The sequence below is a fragment of the Chanodichthys erythropterus genome, chromosome 19 (assembly GCF_024489055.1).
Source record: "Chanodichthys erythropterus isolate Z2021 chromosome 19, ASM2448905v1, whole genome shotgun sequence".
In the NCBI taxonomy this organism is placed as follows: Eukaryota; Metazoa; Chordata; class Actinopteri; order Cypriniformes; family Xenocyprididae; genus Chanodichthys; species Chanodichthys erythropterus.
The window spans coordinates 17,335,793-17,357,848 of NC_090239.1; the positions used below are offsets into that span (position 1 = coordinate 17,335,793).

General features: G+C 41.0%; 1 protein-coding gene across 2 annotated transcripts; it reads left to right on the plus strand.

The window, feature by feature from the left end:
• The first annotated feature begins 8,955 nt into the window (after positions 1–8,955).
• zbtb4 (zinc finger and BTB domain containing 4) lies at positions 8,956–21,606 on the plus strand. 2 transcript variants are annotated; one of them, XM_067369143.1, is made up of 3 exons: positions 8,956–9,125; positions 11,625–11,731; positions 12,219–21,606. In XM_067369143.1, exon 3 carries the CDS (start codon positions 12,609–12,611, stop codon positions 17,304–17,306), a length of 4,698 nt encoding a protein of 1,565 aa, XP_067225244.1. In that variant the 5' UTR covers positions 8,956–9,125; positions 11,625–11,731; positions 12,219–12,608; the 3' UTR covers positions 17,307–21,606. The 2 variants fall into 2 exon arrangements, with proteins under 2 accessions (XP_067225244.1, XP_067225243.1); XM_067369142.1 differs by lacking the exon at positions 11,625–11,731.
• The last annotated feature ends 450 nt before the right edge of the window (positions 21,607–22,056 follow it).

Here is a 22,056-nt window from a genome sequence, read left to right on the forward strand (position 1 = left end):
TACACAGAAGTTTGCAGATAATGTGATAGTATTAATTTTTAACTTACAGCATAAAGCTTATCCATATACAAATAAATGTAAATAAGAATGGAGCACTTGGAAAAAGAATGAATTCAAGAGGGACTGAACAAAAATAAAATATTCAAAAAGCTGTAATCCCCCCAAAATTGGGATCACAATTATGGAATTTCTACAATGGAAAGAAACCAAGATTTAATCAGAATAAGCTTTATTCGCCAAGTGTGGAAACACTTGTTGTGTTTTTTTTCAGGAGCTCTTGGTGCATACATACGTATACATATATGACATGAGAACAGAAAAAACATTTAAATAAGACTAAGGAAAAAATAAAATAAACAACAAAAATAACAACCATAATAATAATAATTATAAGGTATACATCTGGAAGACTTGTGTACAGATTTGTGCATTATGTACTGTACGTACAGTTGTATAAATAAAATATATAAATGTATTTACACAATGTCTAATTATTGCCTCCCTCTGTAATGCTGTAATGCACCAGTGACTAAGGACAACAAACGGAAAGTCCATGAAAACCAAAGCAAACTGAACGTGACTGTGACACCCTCTCAAGTACTGAGAATGAATTATAAAACACAGGTGGTAATTGCTGTGTTAGCTGTTCAATCTGGAGATAGCATGGGGGAAAAAACTCTTTTTGTGCCTAGATGTTCTAGTGCACAGAGATCTGTAACGTCTACCTGAGGGGAGACAAGCGAACAGGTTGTGGCAGGGGTGAGAGAGGTCTGTGATGATGTTACCTGCCCATATTCTTAACTCTGGAGTTGTACATGGCAGGTGAACACCAATTATCCTTTCAGCTGTTCTAACAGTCCGTTGCAGTCTTCTTATATTTGATTTGCTGGCTGACCCAAACCAGACAGTTATAGAAGTGCACAGATTCGACTCAATAACAGCTGAGTAAAACTGTGTCGTCTGTGCCTGTGGCAGATTGAACTTTTGAGGTTGATAAAAAAAAGTACAACTTCAATGTGTTGGGAGTCAATGTGATTGTCCCACTTCAGGTCCTGAGAGATGGTGGTGCTCAGGAACCTGAATGCCTCCACTGCTTCCACAGTGCTGTCCATGATGCTGAGTGAGGGAGTGCTGTGAAGTCCACAATCATCTCCACTGTTTTGAGTGTGTTCAGCTCCAGGTTGTTATGACTGCACCAAACAACCAGCTGCTCAACCTCTTGTCTGTAAGCAGACTCATCACAGTCTTGGATGAGGTTGATGACTGTGGTTTCATCTGCAAACTTCAAGAGCTTGACAGAGGGGTCTTTGGAGGTGCAGTCATTTGTATGGAGGGAGAAGAGCAGTGGGGAAAGCACACATCCCTGGGGGGCACCAGTGCTGATGATGAGGGTCCTAGATGTGAATTTTTCCATCGTCACTAGCTCCTGCCCGTCTGTCAGGAAGTTGATGATCCACTGACAGATGGAGGTGGGTACAGAGAGCTGTGTCAGTTTATTCAGGAAGGTATCCGTGATGATGGTGGAGCGGAAGTCCACAAACAGGATCCTTGCATAAGTCCCTAATTTGTCCAGATGTTACAGGATGTAGTGAAGTTTACTGCATAGTCCACAGACCTGTTTGCTCGATAAGCAAACTGTGGGGGATCCACAAGGGTCCAGTGATGTCCTTCAGGTGGGCCAACACCAGTCTCCCAAATGACTTCATAACCATAGACGTCAAAGCAACAGGTCTGTAGTCATTTAAAGGGGTGATGAACTGAGAAATCAATTTTTCCTTGTGCTTTTGACATATAAGAGGTCATCATACTATAAGAATATCCTGTAAGTTTCAGAGCTGAAAACTTCCTTGTTAGTCCAATGAAAGCTTTTATTGACACCAGACCCAGCAAATGACAGGATTTTCAAAGTGGGGATCTATGACTTCAAAGGGCAGCAAGCACCGCCTCCGCAGAAGAAGATCAACGCCTACTTCATCACTGTCTGTTTAGCCCTGCCCACCGATTCGCACATGACATGCAATAGAATAAGTAGCCTAAGTAACATAGGCCTATGTGGTGTTAAACCAGATCGAGCTACCAACCAATAAACATGCCGTTGAGGATTACAAAATATTGTGCAGTGCCTGGACTCGACAGTAATGCAACATGTAAGTAACAAAGATGTTCTTTGTCTATGTGTCAGTAAATCAAACCCATGACTAAACGTCAACTTGCGTTGTTTCTCTTAGTAGGATGAAAATAATAAAAGCAATCAAAGAAAGCCCCCTTTGCAATCGTTGGAGCAGCGCGCGCTGAAGCTGTCATTCAAATAGAGCGAGTTTATTGTGACTGACACGCGCAAAACTCCCATTTAATTCAACAAATCTCTTAGTTATATCGCGTTTGCACTGTTATGAAGATGAAAGCATTTGGTAGTGTACAGAAATTGAGTTGCAATGACGAGATCACTGCTTTCATGTGCTCAACATTTCTGTGATTGGCTACACAGTGTTCATCTGTGCAACCTTTCATGCCACGATCTAAATATAATGCCATAGATAAATGTAATGCAACACTTTTCACGATTAGTTAACCTTGATAGCTGTAATAGTAAAAACGCACTAAAAGAGAGAGTAATTTCAAATGGAAAGATGTCAGCCAATCACAGCAGTGGGCGTTTACACTGAAGTCTCACAGCAGACACGCCCCTTAAAACAGAGCATTCAAACCAGAGGGCTAAAATCAGGGTAGGAAAAATGCCTTTTATTTATAAATTATGACAATTTTGGATGTAAAAAGCATACTAACATTATAAGTGCACCCCAGGAAACATTATAAAACAGTAAAACAACGCAGTTCATGACCCCTTTAATCCTGTAATTTTTGGTTTCTTGAGTACAGGGATGATGGTAGAGCATTTGAAGCAGGAGGGGACTTCACACAGCTCCAGTGTTCTGTTGAAGATCAGTGTGAAGATGGATGATAGCTGGACAGCAAAGGCTTTAAGACTGGTGAGACACTGTCTGGACCATGTTCTGTTTCCTGAAGACCCTGCAAACAACTTCCTCACAGATCTTAAGTGCAGGCTGAGAAGCAGTAGGGGCGGGGGGGTGTTGATGGTATTGTGAAGAGGTGGTCAGAGAGGTTGTGGGGTGTGAGACCACAGGCTTTTCTAATCTGCAGTAAAACACATTCAGATTGTTGGCCAGGCATTGATTCACCACAGTGCTGAGGGATGGTGTTGTGACGTCCCAGTCTACGCTGTGCGTCTGTTTGGTTGTGTGTGATTCTTAGGTGCCGTCTGGAGGGGGCGTGGCCGACACACCTGACACTTGTTGGATTCAGAGTTAAATGCCACTGAGACTGTTCATGTGTGAGCTTTGTTTGAATGATTGTCTGGTTCCAGCATGGCGTTACGCTGAGTTTCCTGCCCGGCCCTAAAATGTTTCTTTATTTATGATATATTCATGTCTTTCTTGTGTAAAATAAATGTTTCTGCAAAGAATTGGCACATATAACAGACATGTAACAGTATCTTGTAGCTGGTGATGGCTATCAGGCCCATGCAGGGTTGTTAGCTGAAATCTGTTTTTTCAGCTTTACAGAGTAGCTTCTCTTAGCTACTCTTATCTCCTTATTCAGTGTGTTTGTACAATGATTTGTCCCCACTCCTGTAGGCATGTTCTTTAGCCTGGCAAAGCTGTTTGAGTTTTGCAGTGAACCATGGCTTATCATCGTTATATGTTAAATAGGTCCTGGTGAGAAGACACATGTCCTCACAGAAGCTGATGTAGGATGTCACGGTGTCAGTGAGCTCATCCAGATCAGTGGCTGCGGCCTCAATAACACTCCAATCAGTGCAGCCGAAACAGGCTTGTAAATCCCGCTCTGTTTCATTGGTCCATTTCGTAACAGTTCTTACTACAAGCTTAGCAGATTTAAGTTTCTGCCTATAGGCTGGGAGAAGATGAACCAAACAGTGATCAGAGAGTCCCAATGCTGCTCGGGGGGACAGAATGATACATATCCTTTAAAACAGCATAGCAATTGTCCAGTATGTTACTGTCCCTGGTGGGGCATATGATGTGCTGTCTGTATTTAGGCAGTTTATGGGTGAGATTAAGCTTTATTAAAATCACAGAGAATGATAATGAAAGAGTCCAGGTAACATTGCTACTTGTGTGTGATCTGATCAGCCAGCTGTTGCAAAACCGCGCTCACACACATCAGGAGGGATGTACACACTCACCAGAATAAACAGAAACCTCCCGTGGCGAATAAAAAGGCTTAGAGTTAATAAAGAGAGCTTCCAAATTAGGGCAGCACATATTCTTTAACACTGTCACATCTGTACACCAACCATCAATTGATATAAAAACATAATCCACCGCCTCTCATTTTCCCAGATAACTCGGCGACGTGATCCGCTCTGAACAGCTGGAAACCCGTTTGACAGCCTCACCCATTTTTTCTGGGTGAGGAGTAATAGTTCATCTGCTTCATTTGCTAGGGAGTGGAGATTCGCCAGGTGAATGCTCAGCAGTGGCGTCCTGAATCTGCACTGTCGGAATTTCACGAGCGCACCAGCATGCTTCCCTCGTCTCTTGAAGCGCTTGTACAGGATCGCAGCTTCACCAACTAGAATGTCCATTAAAATGTCTGAATTCTCAAAAGTCGGCAAGATGTTGTTTGGTGTGCTGTTCCTGAGTAGGAGTTCATTCCTAGTAAAGCTAACCAGAAAAACGTTACATAAAACAGGACAAAAACAGTAAAAAAAATGCAGCTCAAAACCGAAGCAGCCATCCACAGCACTATCTTGATCAAGAAGGGCTGAAGGTTTTAAAACAAAATACTGAAATGGATGGCAGTTCCATATTTGGTTTATTATAACTATGCAGTACAGATTAGGTCAGTATTAGTATTGGTGGATAATGATAGCAATTCAAAATGGAAGTATATGGAAACTGAATCAGTGAATTAAAAAAGAAATGAGCATGATACCCATATTTTACACCAAACTCTATTAATGATGTTTTAAGAAATGGGCAAGTAATGTCAAAAGTACAATAAAATAAACATAATTTAGAAATGTAATATATTTAAGCAATAAAATATGGACTTCCTATAGCAAGTTATTTATAAGTATAATTATTCATTTATATAATAAATATGTATTTGCAAGAGTTTCAAATGTTTAAAGCAACATTTTTGACAATTTGTACATCAGATAAATGTATAAAAATGATTTGACCGTTCTAACCATTTAAAGAAGCATTTGGCAGAATTTGTCCATTCTGGCGGGAATATGCTTGGAAGATGAATATGAGATAACACCAGAAATCATCCAAGAATAACAAAGTTACTCCATGGTGTTAGGAAGAGTGGCGAGAGTGCTGCCAATCATATATCGTTTTACTCATCTAAGCGGTTACAAATATTAACTGGAATGGAGTTACTCAAATAAACAAATCTTTCATTATGAGATAAGCACATCACAAAATATAGTTTTTGGGTATATGTACTACTATATGTACTGTAAACTTAAAACAGGGATGAACTGAGAATCACAACATTTTAAAAAATAACAACAAATTGGAGGAAACAGGAAGCCCCTGATTGTATCTAATTAATATTATATATTAATATTATAAAAGATAATTAAAAATAGGAATATTAGGAAAATTGACATCTTGACACTTTGAAAAATTGTTAAAGATTTTGTATTATTAGCAAATGATAATTTGTAATATTAATAACTTATTAAGATGTAGTCAGTGTCTGCTTTTTTCTGCAAGCTTTATGTTTTTCATTGCATTTTGTCTAGCATAGTAAAATAAAACCTGTAGCTTTAGTTTGCCTTTTTTTGCCAAATTAATTTGTCAGATAAGTACCTTAACCAAATTCAGTCTTTTGTTCTTCCCTCATATTTTGACAGTTTAATCAAACTTATTGGGTCATTAAAAACAAATATCCCCTCTGGACATCACTTTTGTTCACTACTGTATACATAACAAAATAATTATAATAATTATAATATTTATGAGGAAAAATTGGCACCTCTAAAAAAATAATTACTCAGAGGAAAAGTTAAAGGGATAGTTCACCCCAAAATAAAAATTCTGTCATCATTTACTCAACCTCAAATTGTTCCAAACCTGTATAAATTTCTTTGTTCTGTTGAACACAAAGGAAGATATTTTGATGAAAGTTTGTAACCAGGCTGCTTTGGGGCACCACTGACTTCCATAGTAGGAAAAAAAATACTATGGAGGTCAATGGTGCCCCAGAACTGTTAAGTCTACCACATTCTTCAAAATATCTTCCTTTGTGTTCAACAGAACAAAGAAATTTATACAGGTTTGGAACAACCAGAGGGTGAGTAAATGATGACGAAATTTTGATTTTTGGGTGAACTCTCCCTTTAAAATAAAAATAGAAAAGTAGAAGAATTACATAGAAATAGCCATAACAAAGAAGAAACTCTTTCTCTAAGCTTCATGCCATTTAATTTCATTATTTCACTTAAACGTGTCATCTGTACAGTTTTTAATAAATATGAAGAAATGAAGGGAAAAACAAGATTCTTTGATTTCATGCTAATCTCATGTAAACATGGATTATTTGTACTGATCATTTACTCACACTGATAAAGAAAACTACCAAGCGTCAGAGGGTTAAACTGACATTTCATTCATCTGCCCACTGCCATATTTGTTATCCAGTCCACCCATTGCAGGCGGACATCTGACGACCCCCTCTTCCCCAAAACTCACCAGGAGTCTGTGTGTGGCTGACTCCAGATGTCCCAGCCTCTTTTGTTACCGTGGAGATTCAGCTGGCCACTGCCCTCTCATTAGTGTCTGCTGATCCATATGTCATGTTAAAGACGGCCTTTGATCAGCAGTGAGCAGGGGAACATTTGAGCCACCTATTTTCACAGCAGACAAAGATTAGAGGCAATCAAATGACAAATACAATAATTTGGAATATGACAAAGCTTGTTTGCAGAGTTGAATGGCTGATTCCAGTTTGTGAAGACCACCTCTGTCTGGCCTACTTCTGAATGTTTGAGCAAGAAATAAAATGTTGTATTAAAATTAAAATAATAACATAATATAATATAGCATAAATTTATTATATATATATTGTTTATGTATATTTATTCTTTATTATTTTACTATCTGTATGCTGTTGTTGTCTGTGTTCTCAAAGCTTCTTCTGTCACCAAAACAAATTCCTTGTGAGTGCAAACGTACTATAAAAGCTCTTTCTGATTCTTTCAGATTCTGATTATTACTTAGTGCATAATCTTTGCATTAACTGTCACTCTCACAACATTTGCTATTACACTGAACTGAAGTCTTATCTTAAAGGTACCTTAAATCAAACAGACAAACTTCCATAGAACATCCTTATCAACAACTAAATTTCCTTATCCACACCAAGTGTTAAACATTCACTGCCCACATATCTTGACATGTTTTCTGGCACCATGCTTTACGGTGCATTTTGAACTCTACTTTGGAGTTGCTTATTTCCATGTTCCTATTCGCAAACAGCTCATGACTTGCAAACATTTTGGGATGAACCTCTTTAAATAAATTACCTGAACTATTACGAATTACAAACTAAACATTGCAAGAAATTAATAATTTCAAACAACAAAAACACGTGAATTGAACATTTTATAATCAAGCTCACAGTAAGAACCAGTCAAAAAAAACAGAATCTGAGAAAAGTGTGAGAAAAGTGACAAAGTTCCACCAAGTCGGAGAGATCATAAGAACAACACCCCTTCCAAACCGAGTTCCCATGGAGACAAGTGGGCTGGCATACAATAGAAGAGAAAAAGAAGGAGTGCGAAAGAGAAAGGAAAAATAGAGAGAAGGACCGAGGGGCACAGGGGAAAGAAACGTAGGATGGGGGGTATAATGAGCTGTTCGGCAGAAATTTGAGCATGAAAAAAGTGGATAAAAGAGGAAGTATGAACCCTCATTTTCTTTATCCTGTTGCCCTCTCTCCTCAGGTGGAAAATATTTCTGAACGTCAAAACAGGCAGTTTTAAATCACAGTCCTCCACACACTATTCTGTAGAACAGTATTAAAACAGGTGGTTCCTGAACTTTTCAGTAGCTATAGATATATTACGCATTGACAGTGAGCTGGATTGATCGATCCAGCAAATGCCAGACGAATTGATTTGGCAAATGGAGGCAGGACAAAAAGTACATAGAGGTGTTATTTCTCCGCTCCACGTAATGGCGAGAAGGCCAAATCTGTCATAGAGGGCCGTCTTGGCCAAAGACTCCAATGTTTACTCCTCTGTTCCACCTCTTCTTGCCATAAACGTCCTTCTTTTCAGTCAGGGAAGTAGAGAGAGGAGAAAATGGAAACCAAAGTGCATGTCCATGCCCTTCTCTTTGATCTCTCTTTTGGCTACCTCACTTATTTAAAGAGTTTAACCCAAGTATTGTCTGGCGTCTCTCTGTTTCTCCCCACTCCTACTCTTTATCTCTTTCCCTTCGTGTCTCGATGGCCAAGCTTTTTTTCTGTTGGCATGGCTCCTGTTTGTTTTCAGCCATTTTGGGGACTGGCAGTGCTCGTAACAAACTGCTTAAATGGCGTCCTCTCACTCGCTCATTCTCTCCCTCGCTCCCGTTCTCCCTCCCTTCCTTGCTATCATCAGGCTTGGTGTATGTAGAGAGTGTGCATGGTGAAAGTGTGTGTCTAATGAACAAAAAAATTTGGAATAAAAAGAGAATTGGAATTAAAATGAGGCTGGGGGTGGGTGCGGGTGAGTAAGGGGTACGAGGCTGGGGGAGATAAAAAATGCAAAAACAGCCCAGAATCATGTGTCAGTGGCAAACTGAAGTGTGAGAGAGAGAGTGAGCGAGAGTGCGGGCGAGGGAAGGAGAGATAGAGCGGCAGAAGGAGGGGGAGAGTCAGAGTGCGAGAGAGTCGTTTCTGCCCTCTACATAGCGCTGCCTGTATGCACGCGCTTGTCTTTCCCTGTGTTCTCTCTCTCTCTCTCACTCATACACGCACACGGGAACACGCAGACCAGGACACACAGACCGAGGGAGGGAAAGTGAGAGAGTGAGAGAGAGAACACATCGCAGCCGAGATGCAGCAGAAGGTTTTTCGAGGTACGTTGTCTTGTTGTGTGCTTGCCTAGCAGAGAATGGGAGCGAGAAGGAGAGACTTTTTCCTCTGATCTATCTCTCTGTCTTCACCTCTTCCTGTTTCTTGCATTTCTGTGCCACTCTCATATCATATCGATGTTGTTTTGGTTCTGTGTAGACACCAGAAATGTGTGCGTGTGTGGGTTTGTGTGTGCGCTAATCAAGGCCTGTCTCCCTTATCCTCCGCTGTTGTGGCTGAACCACGCAGTTCTTTTTCAGGGCTGGTGAGTCGCTCCAAGATTAAAGTAAAATGCGAATAAAGCTTCATTACTTTTTGCATTCTCTTACCATATTTCTGTTCTGCTGGATTTGGATACTTTACGTTGTGGCAAGTTCAAATCTGATGAAATGATCTCAATAGCGAAGGACTCGGTTTTAGAATTAACCACCAAGTGGCATCTTGGAATATGGAGCCCTAAAAAACAGCATCTACCCGTGTTTACGTAAGATGGATGATATTATAAGATGCACATTCAAATTTGCAATGTCTTTTCCTGTGTAGCATACTTAGTAGTACACTATTAACAGGCCCTACAAGGCCATAGGGTCAGAGGTCGTTAGAAGCCAAGCAGCCAAGTTGCATGGTCTTACTAAGGTGAGTTGAGCATGGGATATTTGCAAATTAAACTCTGGCATATGTTAGCATAAAGTTTCTGGCATACTGTTGCAACAATGTTAGAATGGAAACATGGCAGGGCTTCTTGTATTCCTAAACAAACCAAAGCATTATGGAAGCAGGTTCAGGCATGATCTAGAGGAAGTAGCTTCAGCCAGGTCACTAGTGGAGTTTCTCACTCTATCTGTGATTACATTTTCTGCCAGTTTTGCTCTACTTAGAATATTGTCCTTGATCATATTACAGAAACAGATTTACGGGAATCACTTGTCAAGTTTTAACTCAGTGGACCATGTCAAACACAGCGTGTAACACGGGCAGACTTGCTGGAGCATGGCCCGTCATGCCAAATCACAGAGATACCATAAATTGCTCAGGGGGGAAACAAGGAGTGAGGAAATCCTACCATGAACTCAACCTCGGACCATCCTTCTCCATCTCCCAACTGCTTCCCTCTTGCTCTTCCAAAACAGCCCACTCCTCCTTTTTGCGTTTTTTCCCTACCCCTCATCTATCCTCTGGCTGGCTCCACCATGTTTTTGGCAGGGGGTTGTGCAGAGTTCAGTATCTAGCGACAGCCCCCTTTTCACAGTCAGCCTCACCCTGGTGGGCCCCGTCACGGCCACACGGAAACAGGCGGCCTTCACTCATTACCCTTTTCCACTGCCATTCAGTCCATGCTCTCTTTCACTGGCACAGCTAAATTTAAGACCTTTAGACCATTATATGGCTTCTTCCGCGCCTCTTCTCAGTTTCTAACCCACTGTTCACAGCATCATAAAACTAGCGTCTCATGTGCGTAAATCTTTACCTGGATGACTAGTATGCACTTCACGTTCCAGCTGATGATGCAGATGTGACACTTATTTCCAATTTCCTACATCTGTGAGAAAGTCAAAAACCTTTTTTTTTTTTTTTTTTAAATGACTATATAATATTTCATTTTGCAAGATGCAACACCTTAATACTTCAGCTCTAACTCTTTCAGTCGGTCGCATGTTTGAGTAGAGGGGCAGTCAGAGGGGGGAGGCAAAGGCCCTGTCACGCTTGGCCAGCCTCTTGCGCCAGGGACTGTTTGTTGAGAGGCAGTGTGTGCGTCATATGCGAAGAGAAAAGGAGGGTGAGAGGGAGAGATAAATAGGGACAGACGTACAGAGAAAATGAGGGGGTGGCAGATGTGTTTGTCAATTCACTATGTGAGCACCATGTAAAACTGTGTCATTCTTAGGCCTTGTTTTACGCCACAGCAGCCAGTCACAACAAGTGCCGGACAGGTTTAAATCATTTTCAATTCTTCCTGTCTAAATATACTCTTATGTAACATCTATTATTATGCAGGACTTCTGGTGTACATCCTTTGCACACAGCAGCTGCATTTGTGGTGTGCTGGGTAACGCTAGCTGTCAAGCCACTTGTTTACAGACAGATTGGTTCATATGTGCCTACACGCCTGCAAATGTGTTTGCGAGTTAAGAGTAAAATGCTTGTGTGCATGCATGAAGCTTGTTGACTGTCTGTCTCTGTGTGTATATGTGTTTCTGTGCATGTGTAAGTGTGTGTTTGTGGCTGTTCCTGTCTCCAGGCCTGGATCTTGCTTTCTTCCCCACCTCTCTCTCTCTCTCTCTCTCTCTCTCTCTCTCTCTCCATTGCTCTCCCTCCTCCTCTCTTTCTCTCTCTGCAATAACAGTGCTGACCTAGTTTCAGTGTGTTCAGGGCTGCTTGTGGAATTTTACAGAGGCCTGCCTGCCTGGCTAAAACGCAGGCAGAAAACCATGACTGGGGATTTTCTCTGGTGTCGCATCATTAGTGCTAACTAAGAATGCTCTTTTTCTATGGCTAACAAACAGGTTAAGCAAATAAGATGATCATTAAATGAGCAACTAAAAAGGTTTATGAATGCAACTACAATGTGGACTATTCACTCTCAGACTGCTAAAGAAAAACTGACATGATGGTATGAATCACGTGTTCTTCTGCATTACATGCTATATAGTAAAAATACATATTTATACATGTATCCAAATAACTTTATCAGGAAGACAAGATGCTTCAGTTCAAAAGGCCATCTATATTTTGGTACCTTTTCAGTCTAGGCATATTTGGAGCACTTTGACTATAAATAACACCCTGTTGGGGAAATCTTAATTAAATCTTAGCAGTGTTCAATTAGGTGAAGGGAATGCTATGACTCAGTGGGGTTGATTGCTGAGATTCTTTCCACACATTCAGATTTTGTCATGCCAAATTCGGAAACTGATATGACAGCAACCAACCTTGTCTGACTAAGTTGCATGTGTATGATTACCATAATTGTTTGCTTGCTTTGTGTTAGCTTGTATTTTATAGCCACTCGCTGGTGTTTGTGATTGTCTAAAATCTACAATATTTCCTGTGATTAAAAAAGAATATTTGAAAAACAAATTATTTTTGTTCTGTTGCAGGATTAAGAGCGGGGTCATGGTGTTGGGAGAGGATGGCTGGGACCCTCTCCACACCTGCACTGCACTCTTGGAGCTGAATGTGCAATGCATGGCAATCCCCGTCCTGTTTTATACCAAGATTATCAAAGATGCACAATGTTACCTACATCTAGGAGTCGTCATCTCTGGACTTCACCTCCATGAACTTGCGTCTTCTTGATCTGAAATTTCTGTTCTCCACCATCCTTCAATCGACAACTTCTGCACTGAAGATATAGCTAGAACAGATACTCTTTAAAGTATTTTCCTGGATCTTGCTGGACTACAGATACACCCTTTGACTGTCTAGTGCTCTGTTTTTGGCCAACGATAGCTTTGGAGAACATCTTAGAGGACTTGTACAAGGATCCAATGAAACACAGAAATAAACACATGAGAGGAGAAAGGATGGGAGAGGGCACAGAGGAGGCAGATAGTGCCAAAACTACGAGGATATCGCTCAGTTTTCCCCTCAGCGCTGGCTTTTCTGCACAGAAGCACTGCTCCTCATCCCACCCCACTTCTTCCTCTGATGTCCATGACAGAGACAGCTCTGATGGCACGGCATGGAAGGAGGAAGCATTCAGAGACAAACAGCTATCCAAAACATCATCAAAAACTGACCGCCTGCCATGCTCTTCCTCCTCCTTCCCAGTCGATCTAACTGCTCCAGTCAGTAAGAACTGCAAGTCATCTCTGTCATTTTCTGTTGATGGTAGTGGTTCCCGATACCAAACATCTCCCTTACAACATTCTAATAAAATGGACTGTTCAAAAGAGACAGCTGGGGTTAGTCTCAATAATGGGTACAAAGAGCATTCAACAACAGAAACAGCACACATCCTTTTCAACCTCAGCGCAAGAGCATACCAGGACCAAGGTGTAAAGAATCCAGAGAGTTCAAAAGGAAAAAAACGCAAGGCAAACAGCCTCCATGTTGAACTAAGCCTTCCTCTCCCTAGCATCAACCCTCACTCATCCTCGTCAACCCCTCCTCCACCTACTTCGCCCTCGTCTGTCTCTCTAACTTCCTCCCCCTTGACTCTCTCCAAGCCATCTTTCCATGAATCCTTTAGGGCAGTGCCGAAGCCAGAACTACTGTGTGGGGTGTGCCACCGTCTGTTCAGCACTGCCTCGTCCCTCACTGTCCACATGCGTCTCCATCGGGGGGGACGAGTACTCAGCTGCCGTCACTGTGGCAAAGCCTTCATCCATAATAAAAGACTGCAATCCCATGAGGCCACCTGCAGGCAAGGGTTGCCAGCTTTTCCAGTGCCACCCAAAGAAGAGCCCCTGGAGGAGGGTGAAGTGGAGGGGGAGAGAGCAGATGAGGCTGCAGAGCCAGAACAGCTTGGACAAGAAACAAGGCCTGGCCGACCCATAAAGAAAGTGCGAGACTTTCATGCCCGTCATGCTGGAGCACTGACTTGCGGGGATGCCCTGGGGGAAGAGGATCACTTTGTAAAAGTGGTGGATGGACATATCATTTACTTTTGCTCAGTGTGTGAGCGCTCTTACATGACTTTGTCTAGCCTGAAGCGACACTCCAATGTGCATTCATGGCGCCGGAAGTACCCCTGTCACTACTGTGACAAGGTTTTTGCTCTGGCTGAATACCGCACCAAACATGAGGTGTGGCACACTGGGGAAAGGCGTTACCAATGCATCTTTTGCTGGGAGGCATTTCCTACCTACTACAACCTTAAAACACACCAAAAGGCTTTCCATGGTATCAATCCTGGCTTGATCTCAAGTGAGAAAACAGCAAATGGTGGTTACAAGCAGAAGGTCAACGCCCTTAAACTGTACCGCCTGCTGCCCATGCGATCTCTAAAGAGACCTTACAAAACATATAGTCAGCCAATGGCCGATGGACTACTCACTTCTGATTCATCAGTTACCCTGCCTTTATCTATAGATGGCAGCCTCCCACAACCTCTAGACACAAACAAATTGGAGTCTTTCCTGAAAGATCTTCAAACCCCAGACATCAAGGCTGAACCTGAGGGATTCCCTATCAGGTTGGATGTAGAGCAGGGTAAAAAAATAGCTTCTCCCCAAACAGACATGGCAGTAGAAGCTGGAGAGACAGAAGGATCAGATTTATGGCTGTCAGGTAGTAACAATGGCAAAGGAACTCCAAAGTGCCCAGAAGGAGCCGTCTCTTCAGTCATTGCATTTGCACACAGCAAACCGTCAGTCATAATGCACAGCACTGCAGTTTCTTCCTCTGTCATTGTTCACAGAAATAAGATGGACTCTGAGGAGAGAAAAAGAAGTCCAGAAAATCATACAAAGACAGGTCAAAAACAGATTAGAAAACATAGCCAGAGAGAGCACACAGAGGCATACAGGGAGTGGGATGCTGTCAGTTTAGACCCAGAGGTCTTGAAAATCAGACAGCCAACAGAAAAACTTCACAAGGGACGAAAAGTTCACAATAAAACAGAGTCAACTAAGACAATACCTTTAGCGGTGGGATCAGAAGTCAAAGGCAGCGGTCCACTTTGTCAGATTACTGTGCGCATAGGGGAGGAGGCTATTGTCAAACGGAGCATCTCTGAAACAGATCTAAGGAGAGACAAAAGCCCTACACGCAGCAAACCCAAAAAGAGTAACCTCTCACAAGAGGACCAGAGAGAGCAACGGCACACCCATCATCACCAACGTAAACACCGCAACTCCAGTCAGGAAGGAAAGGAGGGGGAGCCCAAATGGAAAAACCCTAAACTCAAAGGCAAGGTGAGGAAATACTTCTTCCGGCAGGAGGTCAGAGAGGACAGAAATGACCATGATGTGGAAGACAACCTATGGAGGCCTTACTATTCTTACAAACCCAAGAGAAAGACTATTCATCTACAGGGGGCTAAAGCTTGGAAACGCAAAATGCACTACAAACGATCCCTGAGGCCTATGAGGAGAGCTGAGAGACTCATAAAAAATTTGAATAAAGTTGACAATGAAGATGCAGATGAGGGAGAGGAAAGGAGACAGAAAGTAAAGAAAGAGCAGAGAGAAGTTAGTGATCCACCGAAAGCTGAAATCAAAGAAACATCACACATTTTTCCTGTCTCTTCAAGAACAGAACAGAAGGAAAAAGAAAAGGGAACACGTGGAAATCCTGATCTCCCTCTCCCTTCATCTGTTCCTCAGGCTACACTCAATCCTCAACACACAGCATCCTCTATCATCAAGCAAAGATGGTCAGAAGATCAGGCGTCTGAGTGCGGAACATGTGGGCGCTGGTTCTCCAGCCCAAGGAAACGAGACAAACATGAGTTGACACATCTTTTTGAGTTTGTGTGCATGCTGTGCAGAGCTCCATTCCCCTCACAGTCCAAGCTAGAAGAACATCAGAGAACTCAGCATCCCAAAAACAAGCCCCTCTCTGCCCCTACTTTCTTCAATTCCCAGTCATCAAGAAACAAGGTGGAAATGAAAGCGGATGAGAATGGGGTGGATGGACGGTCTGTAGAGAAAGGCAGCCCAGTACGCTTGGGCAGGAGGCCTTTGATCAGATATACATGTTCACAGTGTGATAAGGTCTGCAAAACCTCTGCTGCACTCAATTGCCATCTCAAGCGACATGAGTTAGGCGGTTCAACTGAAGTTGAAGACACACAGGAAAAGCAAGATATGCCAAGCTACGAACCTTCTGCAGCGGAGACTATACCAAGCAAAGGTTTAGACACCAATTGTGAGCAAGTACAGCCTGTTTCGGTCATATATTACTCCAAACCAGACTGTCAAATCACTGACAGCCAACTGGGTGAGAACATGGAAGAACACCAAAGAGTCAGAAATTGTGAGAGCCCCAAAGTGGCAAGCAATGACAAAGTCCACAGTCCATTGTGTGCACAGTTTTCCCAAGTTATGCACAGTCCCACTTTAGAAAGGTTTAACGTCATCTCTCCTAATCTCCCTAGTGTACTAGTAATGAATGGTGCAGAGTGCCTAGACTACAGAACACCAGAAAAACGGAATTTAGACACACTAAACCAACAGAAAAGAAGCCCAACGCCGAGCGACAGGCAAATCCAGGTTTCTCAAATGCTGACAGAGCCTCAGATTAGAAGAGAAACAACTCCATCTGCACCCATATCACTAAAAACAGGCAGAGGTTATGTGTTTAGAGAAGGTGACATTAATCCAAATGAAGATTTCAGTGATTTACAAGATGCTCAGGATCTAAGAATATTTACTCAATCCAGCAGCCAAGCCCAAGACTTATCCATGCCAACAATACTGGCAAAAAAGAGAGAGCTTGATCAACAGATTAAACATCCCTCCAACATCTCAAAGGAACAATCTTGTAATGAAGTGTCATTGCTAGTGCCCAAAGAGGAACCACTCAGTCCTATACCATCTCCTACATGCTCTGTCATTCAAACCACTCCAAAAGGACCTTCTCAAAGGTATTCAAAGTCACCTTGTCACTCTCCAGGACCCTTGGACCTACAGTTGCGACCACAGCTGGAGCAAAGCCAATCACATAGAGGAAGGCACAACACAGAAAAACAGGGTCTTATGTTGCCAGTGAATTCAGCTGGGATGAGCGAGCCTTCTTCCCACACCCTGCTACATCCTCAAGTGCCCACAGCAGAGCCTGAATCAAAGGACAACACCTCTTTCACTCCTACGGAACACCACAGGGGCTCAGGCTACCCTGTCCAGGAGCTTACTCTTCCCTTGGTCATACCTGGAGGGTACTGCTCTGGTAAGAAACAGGAGGAGCAAATCCTGATGTCTTACCCTGCTGGACCCCTACCTTTTCCATCACTTGGGAAGATGGTACCACACTCTGACTCTGCTAAACTGCCCTTTTACCCTGACCCCTATCACCTACTGTATGGCCCACAGCTACTGCCATACCCCTATAACCTTGCTGCCCTTCCAATGACTCTAAATATGATGGCATCAGGGGACAAAGAGCCCTTACCCTTCTTGCCTTTTTTCAATTACGCTGCCGCTGCTGCCCCTTTAACAGGCACAGTGCCCCATCCTTTAGTAGTGAACCCCAGCCTATACAACAGTGGCGGCAGCAGTAGCACAAAGCAGGACAACCCATAAGTGAGTACACAAAGGCAGCAAGGGAATACCTGTAAAAGAGCAGAGGGGGCCATTAAGGGTGGAAATTATGTTTTTCTGTTTGTTAACTGAACTCTTGCACAGCTCTTACTTCTCTTTTGTAACGCAGCAAATGCATAGGCATACATAGGAATCAAACATAATGGAAAGATGGAGGGCTGTCTTGAAGACAAGGAGGAAAGGTTATAAGGGGGCGAAGAACAAAAATATAACGCCCCCTTCAGGCACTGCCAAGATGCACCTCCAACACACCACTTCTTTGCCTCTTCTGTAGTGTCATTAGAGCTTGGATATCCATCCTCTCAGAGTCATTGCGATTTTATGGATAACACGTGAACAATAACAGCTAACAGGATGTGTGTTTTGCTAAATGAATTATGTCTGTTTCCCATAAGGACAGTATAACAACAATAATGATAATAATAGTTGTGTTAATTATACTGCTTATAGTAATGCAAGGGTGGCTTATCATTGAAAGCAAAATGTTATGCCTGAAGAGGCTCAACATACTCAACACACAGGGAAGGAAGATGCAGCAGCAGTTTTATGTGTGTGTGTGTGTGTGTGTGTGTGTGTGTGTGTGTGTGTGTGTGAGTGAGAGAGAGAGAGAGAGAGAGAGAGAGAGAGAGAGAGAGAAAGAGAGCATATGTGTGTGTGCATGAGAGTGTACAGTGTGCGATTTTGTATAGAGGTAATGCATGGAGACTTTGGGGTAGCTCATAGTGTCATATCTTACATCGGTACTCCAGTCATGTGTTTTTCAGTATTCCGGCTTTATGTGTGCCTGCAGGTTTGTGTAAGTGTATTTGTGGGGTGTGTTGGGGGTGTTGGCATGCACACTTAAAATTATTTGTGCTGCATCAGCCTTGGTCAGTTCCATGGAAGTTCACATAAAAACATCATTCCTGGAAAAGCTGTTATAATCTTAATAGGTCAGTAAATAGAAAACATAGATGAAGTTCTTCTTTTGTAAGTCATAGCATAGCAACTTGATGGTGTAGCTACATGTCATATGGATTAAACATATTATTATGTGATGCCTTCACTAACCAGGATTATCATGACAAGATCAAATGTATGGTGATTTAGAATCCACTCTACATTTGACCATGTTATGTCTAGAGACAGATTGTGTTTCACATAGTTTCGTTTGTAGGATGTGGGTATTAATCCTTGATCATTTATGAAATAAGTCTGTGTACTTCCAGTACTCCTGCCAACTGTTTTATCTCTTCCAACAACATACGTTCCAGTCGACTTCATGTTTGTGGCCTTCTCCTCCCCACTGCCCCCTGGTGTCCACCAAAGACACTCCATTCATGACTGAATTTGAGACGTGACAGAAAGGGTGAAACGAAGTGAGACAAACAGAGATTAAAATAGAGTGAGGGTGTGAGAAAAACTTGGGAGAAAGTGGAGAAAAGCACAGCTGGGCAGTATGTTAGCATAAACGGAGCTTCCTTTATAAAGACAGAGAGAATCGTATAGGCTACTTGTAAGAGGCAGTAGTTGGTGAATGTTAGTTTTAAGAAAACATAATCTACTACACGCAAGCCACCATTTCTGTTGGTTAGCAAATTCTCTCTCCTTTGCAGCAGAGAGAAGAGAAGGAAAGGACGTCAGTCAGTCCTGACGCCCCTGCAGGGCCTGCACTATGGGACTTATAGCACTGGAGTGGCTTGAGCCCTCCCTTGTACTTTCTTGTTTTTTGTTTTTTCTTTTGTTTTTCAATATATTATTTGATTGATTTATATATTTTTTTCCCTTTTTGGTAGTGAGACAAGGCTTGTACTTGAAGCTCATTCAAGTACACAAGAATATGAATGTAATTTAGTCATGAGGTTAAAAAATAAAGACAGTATGGTAGATCATTTCTGTACGCTGACTTGAAAAATAACATGTAATATTGAACCGCTATGGGGTATTCATATATATATATATATATATAAACAGTAGTCTTAGGGATATGTCAAGGAAGTTGGATTCAATATAACCACAACGCATGAGCAACAATTGCTTCTTCAGTATCTGCTGGTATCGTCACAAAACTCCATTTTCCTTCATATGTGGTTCTTTCATTTCAATTGCTCCTGCTTTTCTCTCTTGAGGCATGTCCTCACAAAACTTTTTGGACCCTCTTTTTAACCCCTCAGTATCAAAATTTACAAATCTAAAACCAAAAAGAGAAACTCCTATGTTGCCTTATTTCTTTTTCCTAAGCATTATGAAAGCTTTTCAAATACTGCCCTTCCATCTCCACCTCTTTCTCATTCCAACACCCTCTTCCTGTCTATTCTCAATATTTTACCTTCTCCCTTTGAAGTAAGTGTGAAACTGTGCAATGTAGCCGCAGCACTGTTCATTTCCTGAGGGTAAAACACAATGCAATGAACGGTTGTGGATCATGTAGCTTCACTCGGGTTTGAGTACAAGCCTTTTGTTTGCATTGTAAGAGTGTGGTGTGTGAGAGAAAGTGTGTGTGGTGGTAAAGGAAAAGGAAACCAAATCAAGGTCTATCTCCCTTGATAGCTATCAACAAACTTGTGTTTGACCTCTTCTTTTTGCTGTATTTTCTCCACCATGACAACATATTTACATAAATTCTAGAAATATATAAATGAATGAATTGCATCAACCTGTACCAGTGATTGGTAAAAAAAAAAAATTACATGTTAAATTTGTGTAAACGAATGTAAAAACTGTCAGTAACAACCATATATTGTTGAGAGGTTCACATAAAAATATAACAATTATTTTCAGAGAATTAATAACATTGGGTTTGTAAATGTATTTTTATTATTATTATTATTTTGTCTCCATTGAGTATTTAAGTCTGATTGGGTTTAAATATTGGCCCAAATAAATTGTTAAATTCTGAATCAGTAACTGGTTTAAAATGACTAAATCTAAAATTCTGATGTTTACATACAAGATGCCTTTTTATTTAAATAAGCTAATACGTATATGCACATAATCTGAACGCACCTTACAAAGAAAAAATTGTGATACCATTTTCTATAAAACATTCTATTTAAGTATTACTTTGAGGAACATCAAAATGAGTTATGTTCTCATGTTCCTGTTTCATCCATCAGCAAACATTCAATGAAATTCAGTGTATAGTATGCTTAAAAGAGGTCACTTGTGACTGTGTGGGCTACTATTACTACTACTAGTACTTAAAAAAAAAAAAAAGTCAGCATCTGGATAGACTACTGAATATTTGCACAGAACTATTTAAGAAAAGGAAGGAAAACATATTTTAAGAATTAAGTATGCCTTTTGGGGGCATATGTACTGAAATAATCACAGATCTGTCCAGTACATTTGGTTTTGAACAATACCTGAAAAAACAGAATCTTCTTGGTCAACCCAGATCAAGGACCCTTTGGAGGCTTTAATTTTCAATCAAAGTGACTAAAATCTACCAGCTACATATGTTCTGCACTTGGTCATAGTTGTAGGCATGTGACTAAATTGTCTGGTATTTTGTGACAATGTTATATTGTGCCATTGTTTTAGAGGTCCACATTATATTTGGGCAGTTTCAAAGAAGTGAAATGTTTGAAAACTTTATTTGTGTCTTGTTGACTTTGTGACCATTTAATACAGAAGTTTGCTGGCATACATTGCCGATTCAAGTCTACAATCAACAGTTAATTTCTTTGCTTCTGTTCTCTTTACTCCCTCTGTCTATGCTACAACCATACAAATAAAGTATTAACCTGATGACGTGCAAAATATCTTTGAATTCATCATCAAAGTGTTGGCAAAGTTTTTAACAACATATATATTTTTTTATTTTTTTATTTTTTCCCTATAGGACTACTTCAGCTTGTCATTAGAGCAGTACCCTCAAGGTACACCTTTGTATCATATCTACTCCTCTATAAAGGTGCATATTAGTATCTTATTAATAAGTGTGCAGATCAGTACCCTTAAGCTATAATTGCCTATTATTGGTAGATAAGGTACAAAAGTGTACCTTTGAGGGCACTGCTCCATTGAAAGGCTAAATGTATAATTTTAGTACATTATTTTTGACAGTGGGATCATGTACAGACTGTGGGACTTAGGCTATGGCCGAGTTTTCAAGCTCTTTGGAAAGTCAACCAAGGGTCATATAAAAATAATGTGCATGTTTAATGTATGAAATACTTAAAATAGTGGATGTTTTCAATAATTACTTTGACAACTGTTCCTAAAAGTTAGTTTTAGTGTAAAATGTACCAATTTACACTGGTGATATTTTCACATTCTAAGTACAAAACAAAAAAACACCTATGTCTCACTAGTAATACATCAAGGTTTCACAGATGTACAAACATCAGTGACCTTTCAAAGTTCATTTGTTATGCAATCAGATTAACTGCCAGGTTGAGGAGGGGTAAAATCTGATTACTATCACTGTATGTGTATATACACACACACACACACACACACACACACACACACACACACACACACACACACACACACACACACACACACACACACACACACACACACACACACACACACACATATATATATATATATATATATATATATATATATATATATATATATATATATATATCTATCACTGTATATATAATATCTGCTCTTTGTGAAAAAATTTACAAATATGTTGCTCTTTTTTTTAAATGTTTTTTTTTGGGGGGGGGGCGGGGGGTATTGGAATAAATGTCAGAAATAAATCTGGAAAAATTGTACCTTTAACATAAGTTTA

Bases quoted from the DNA above. Each gene is read 5' to 3' on its own strand.
- zbtb4 (XM_067369143.1), top strand. From the start codon at position 12,609: ATGAAACACAGAAATAAACACATGAGAGGAGAAAGGATGGGAGAGGGC.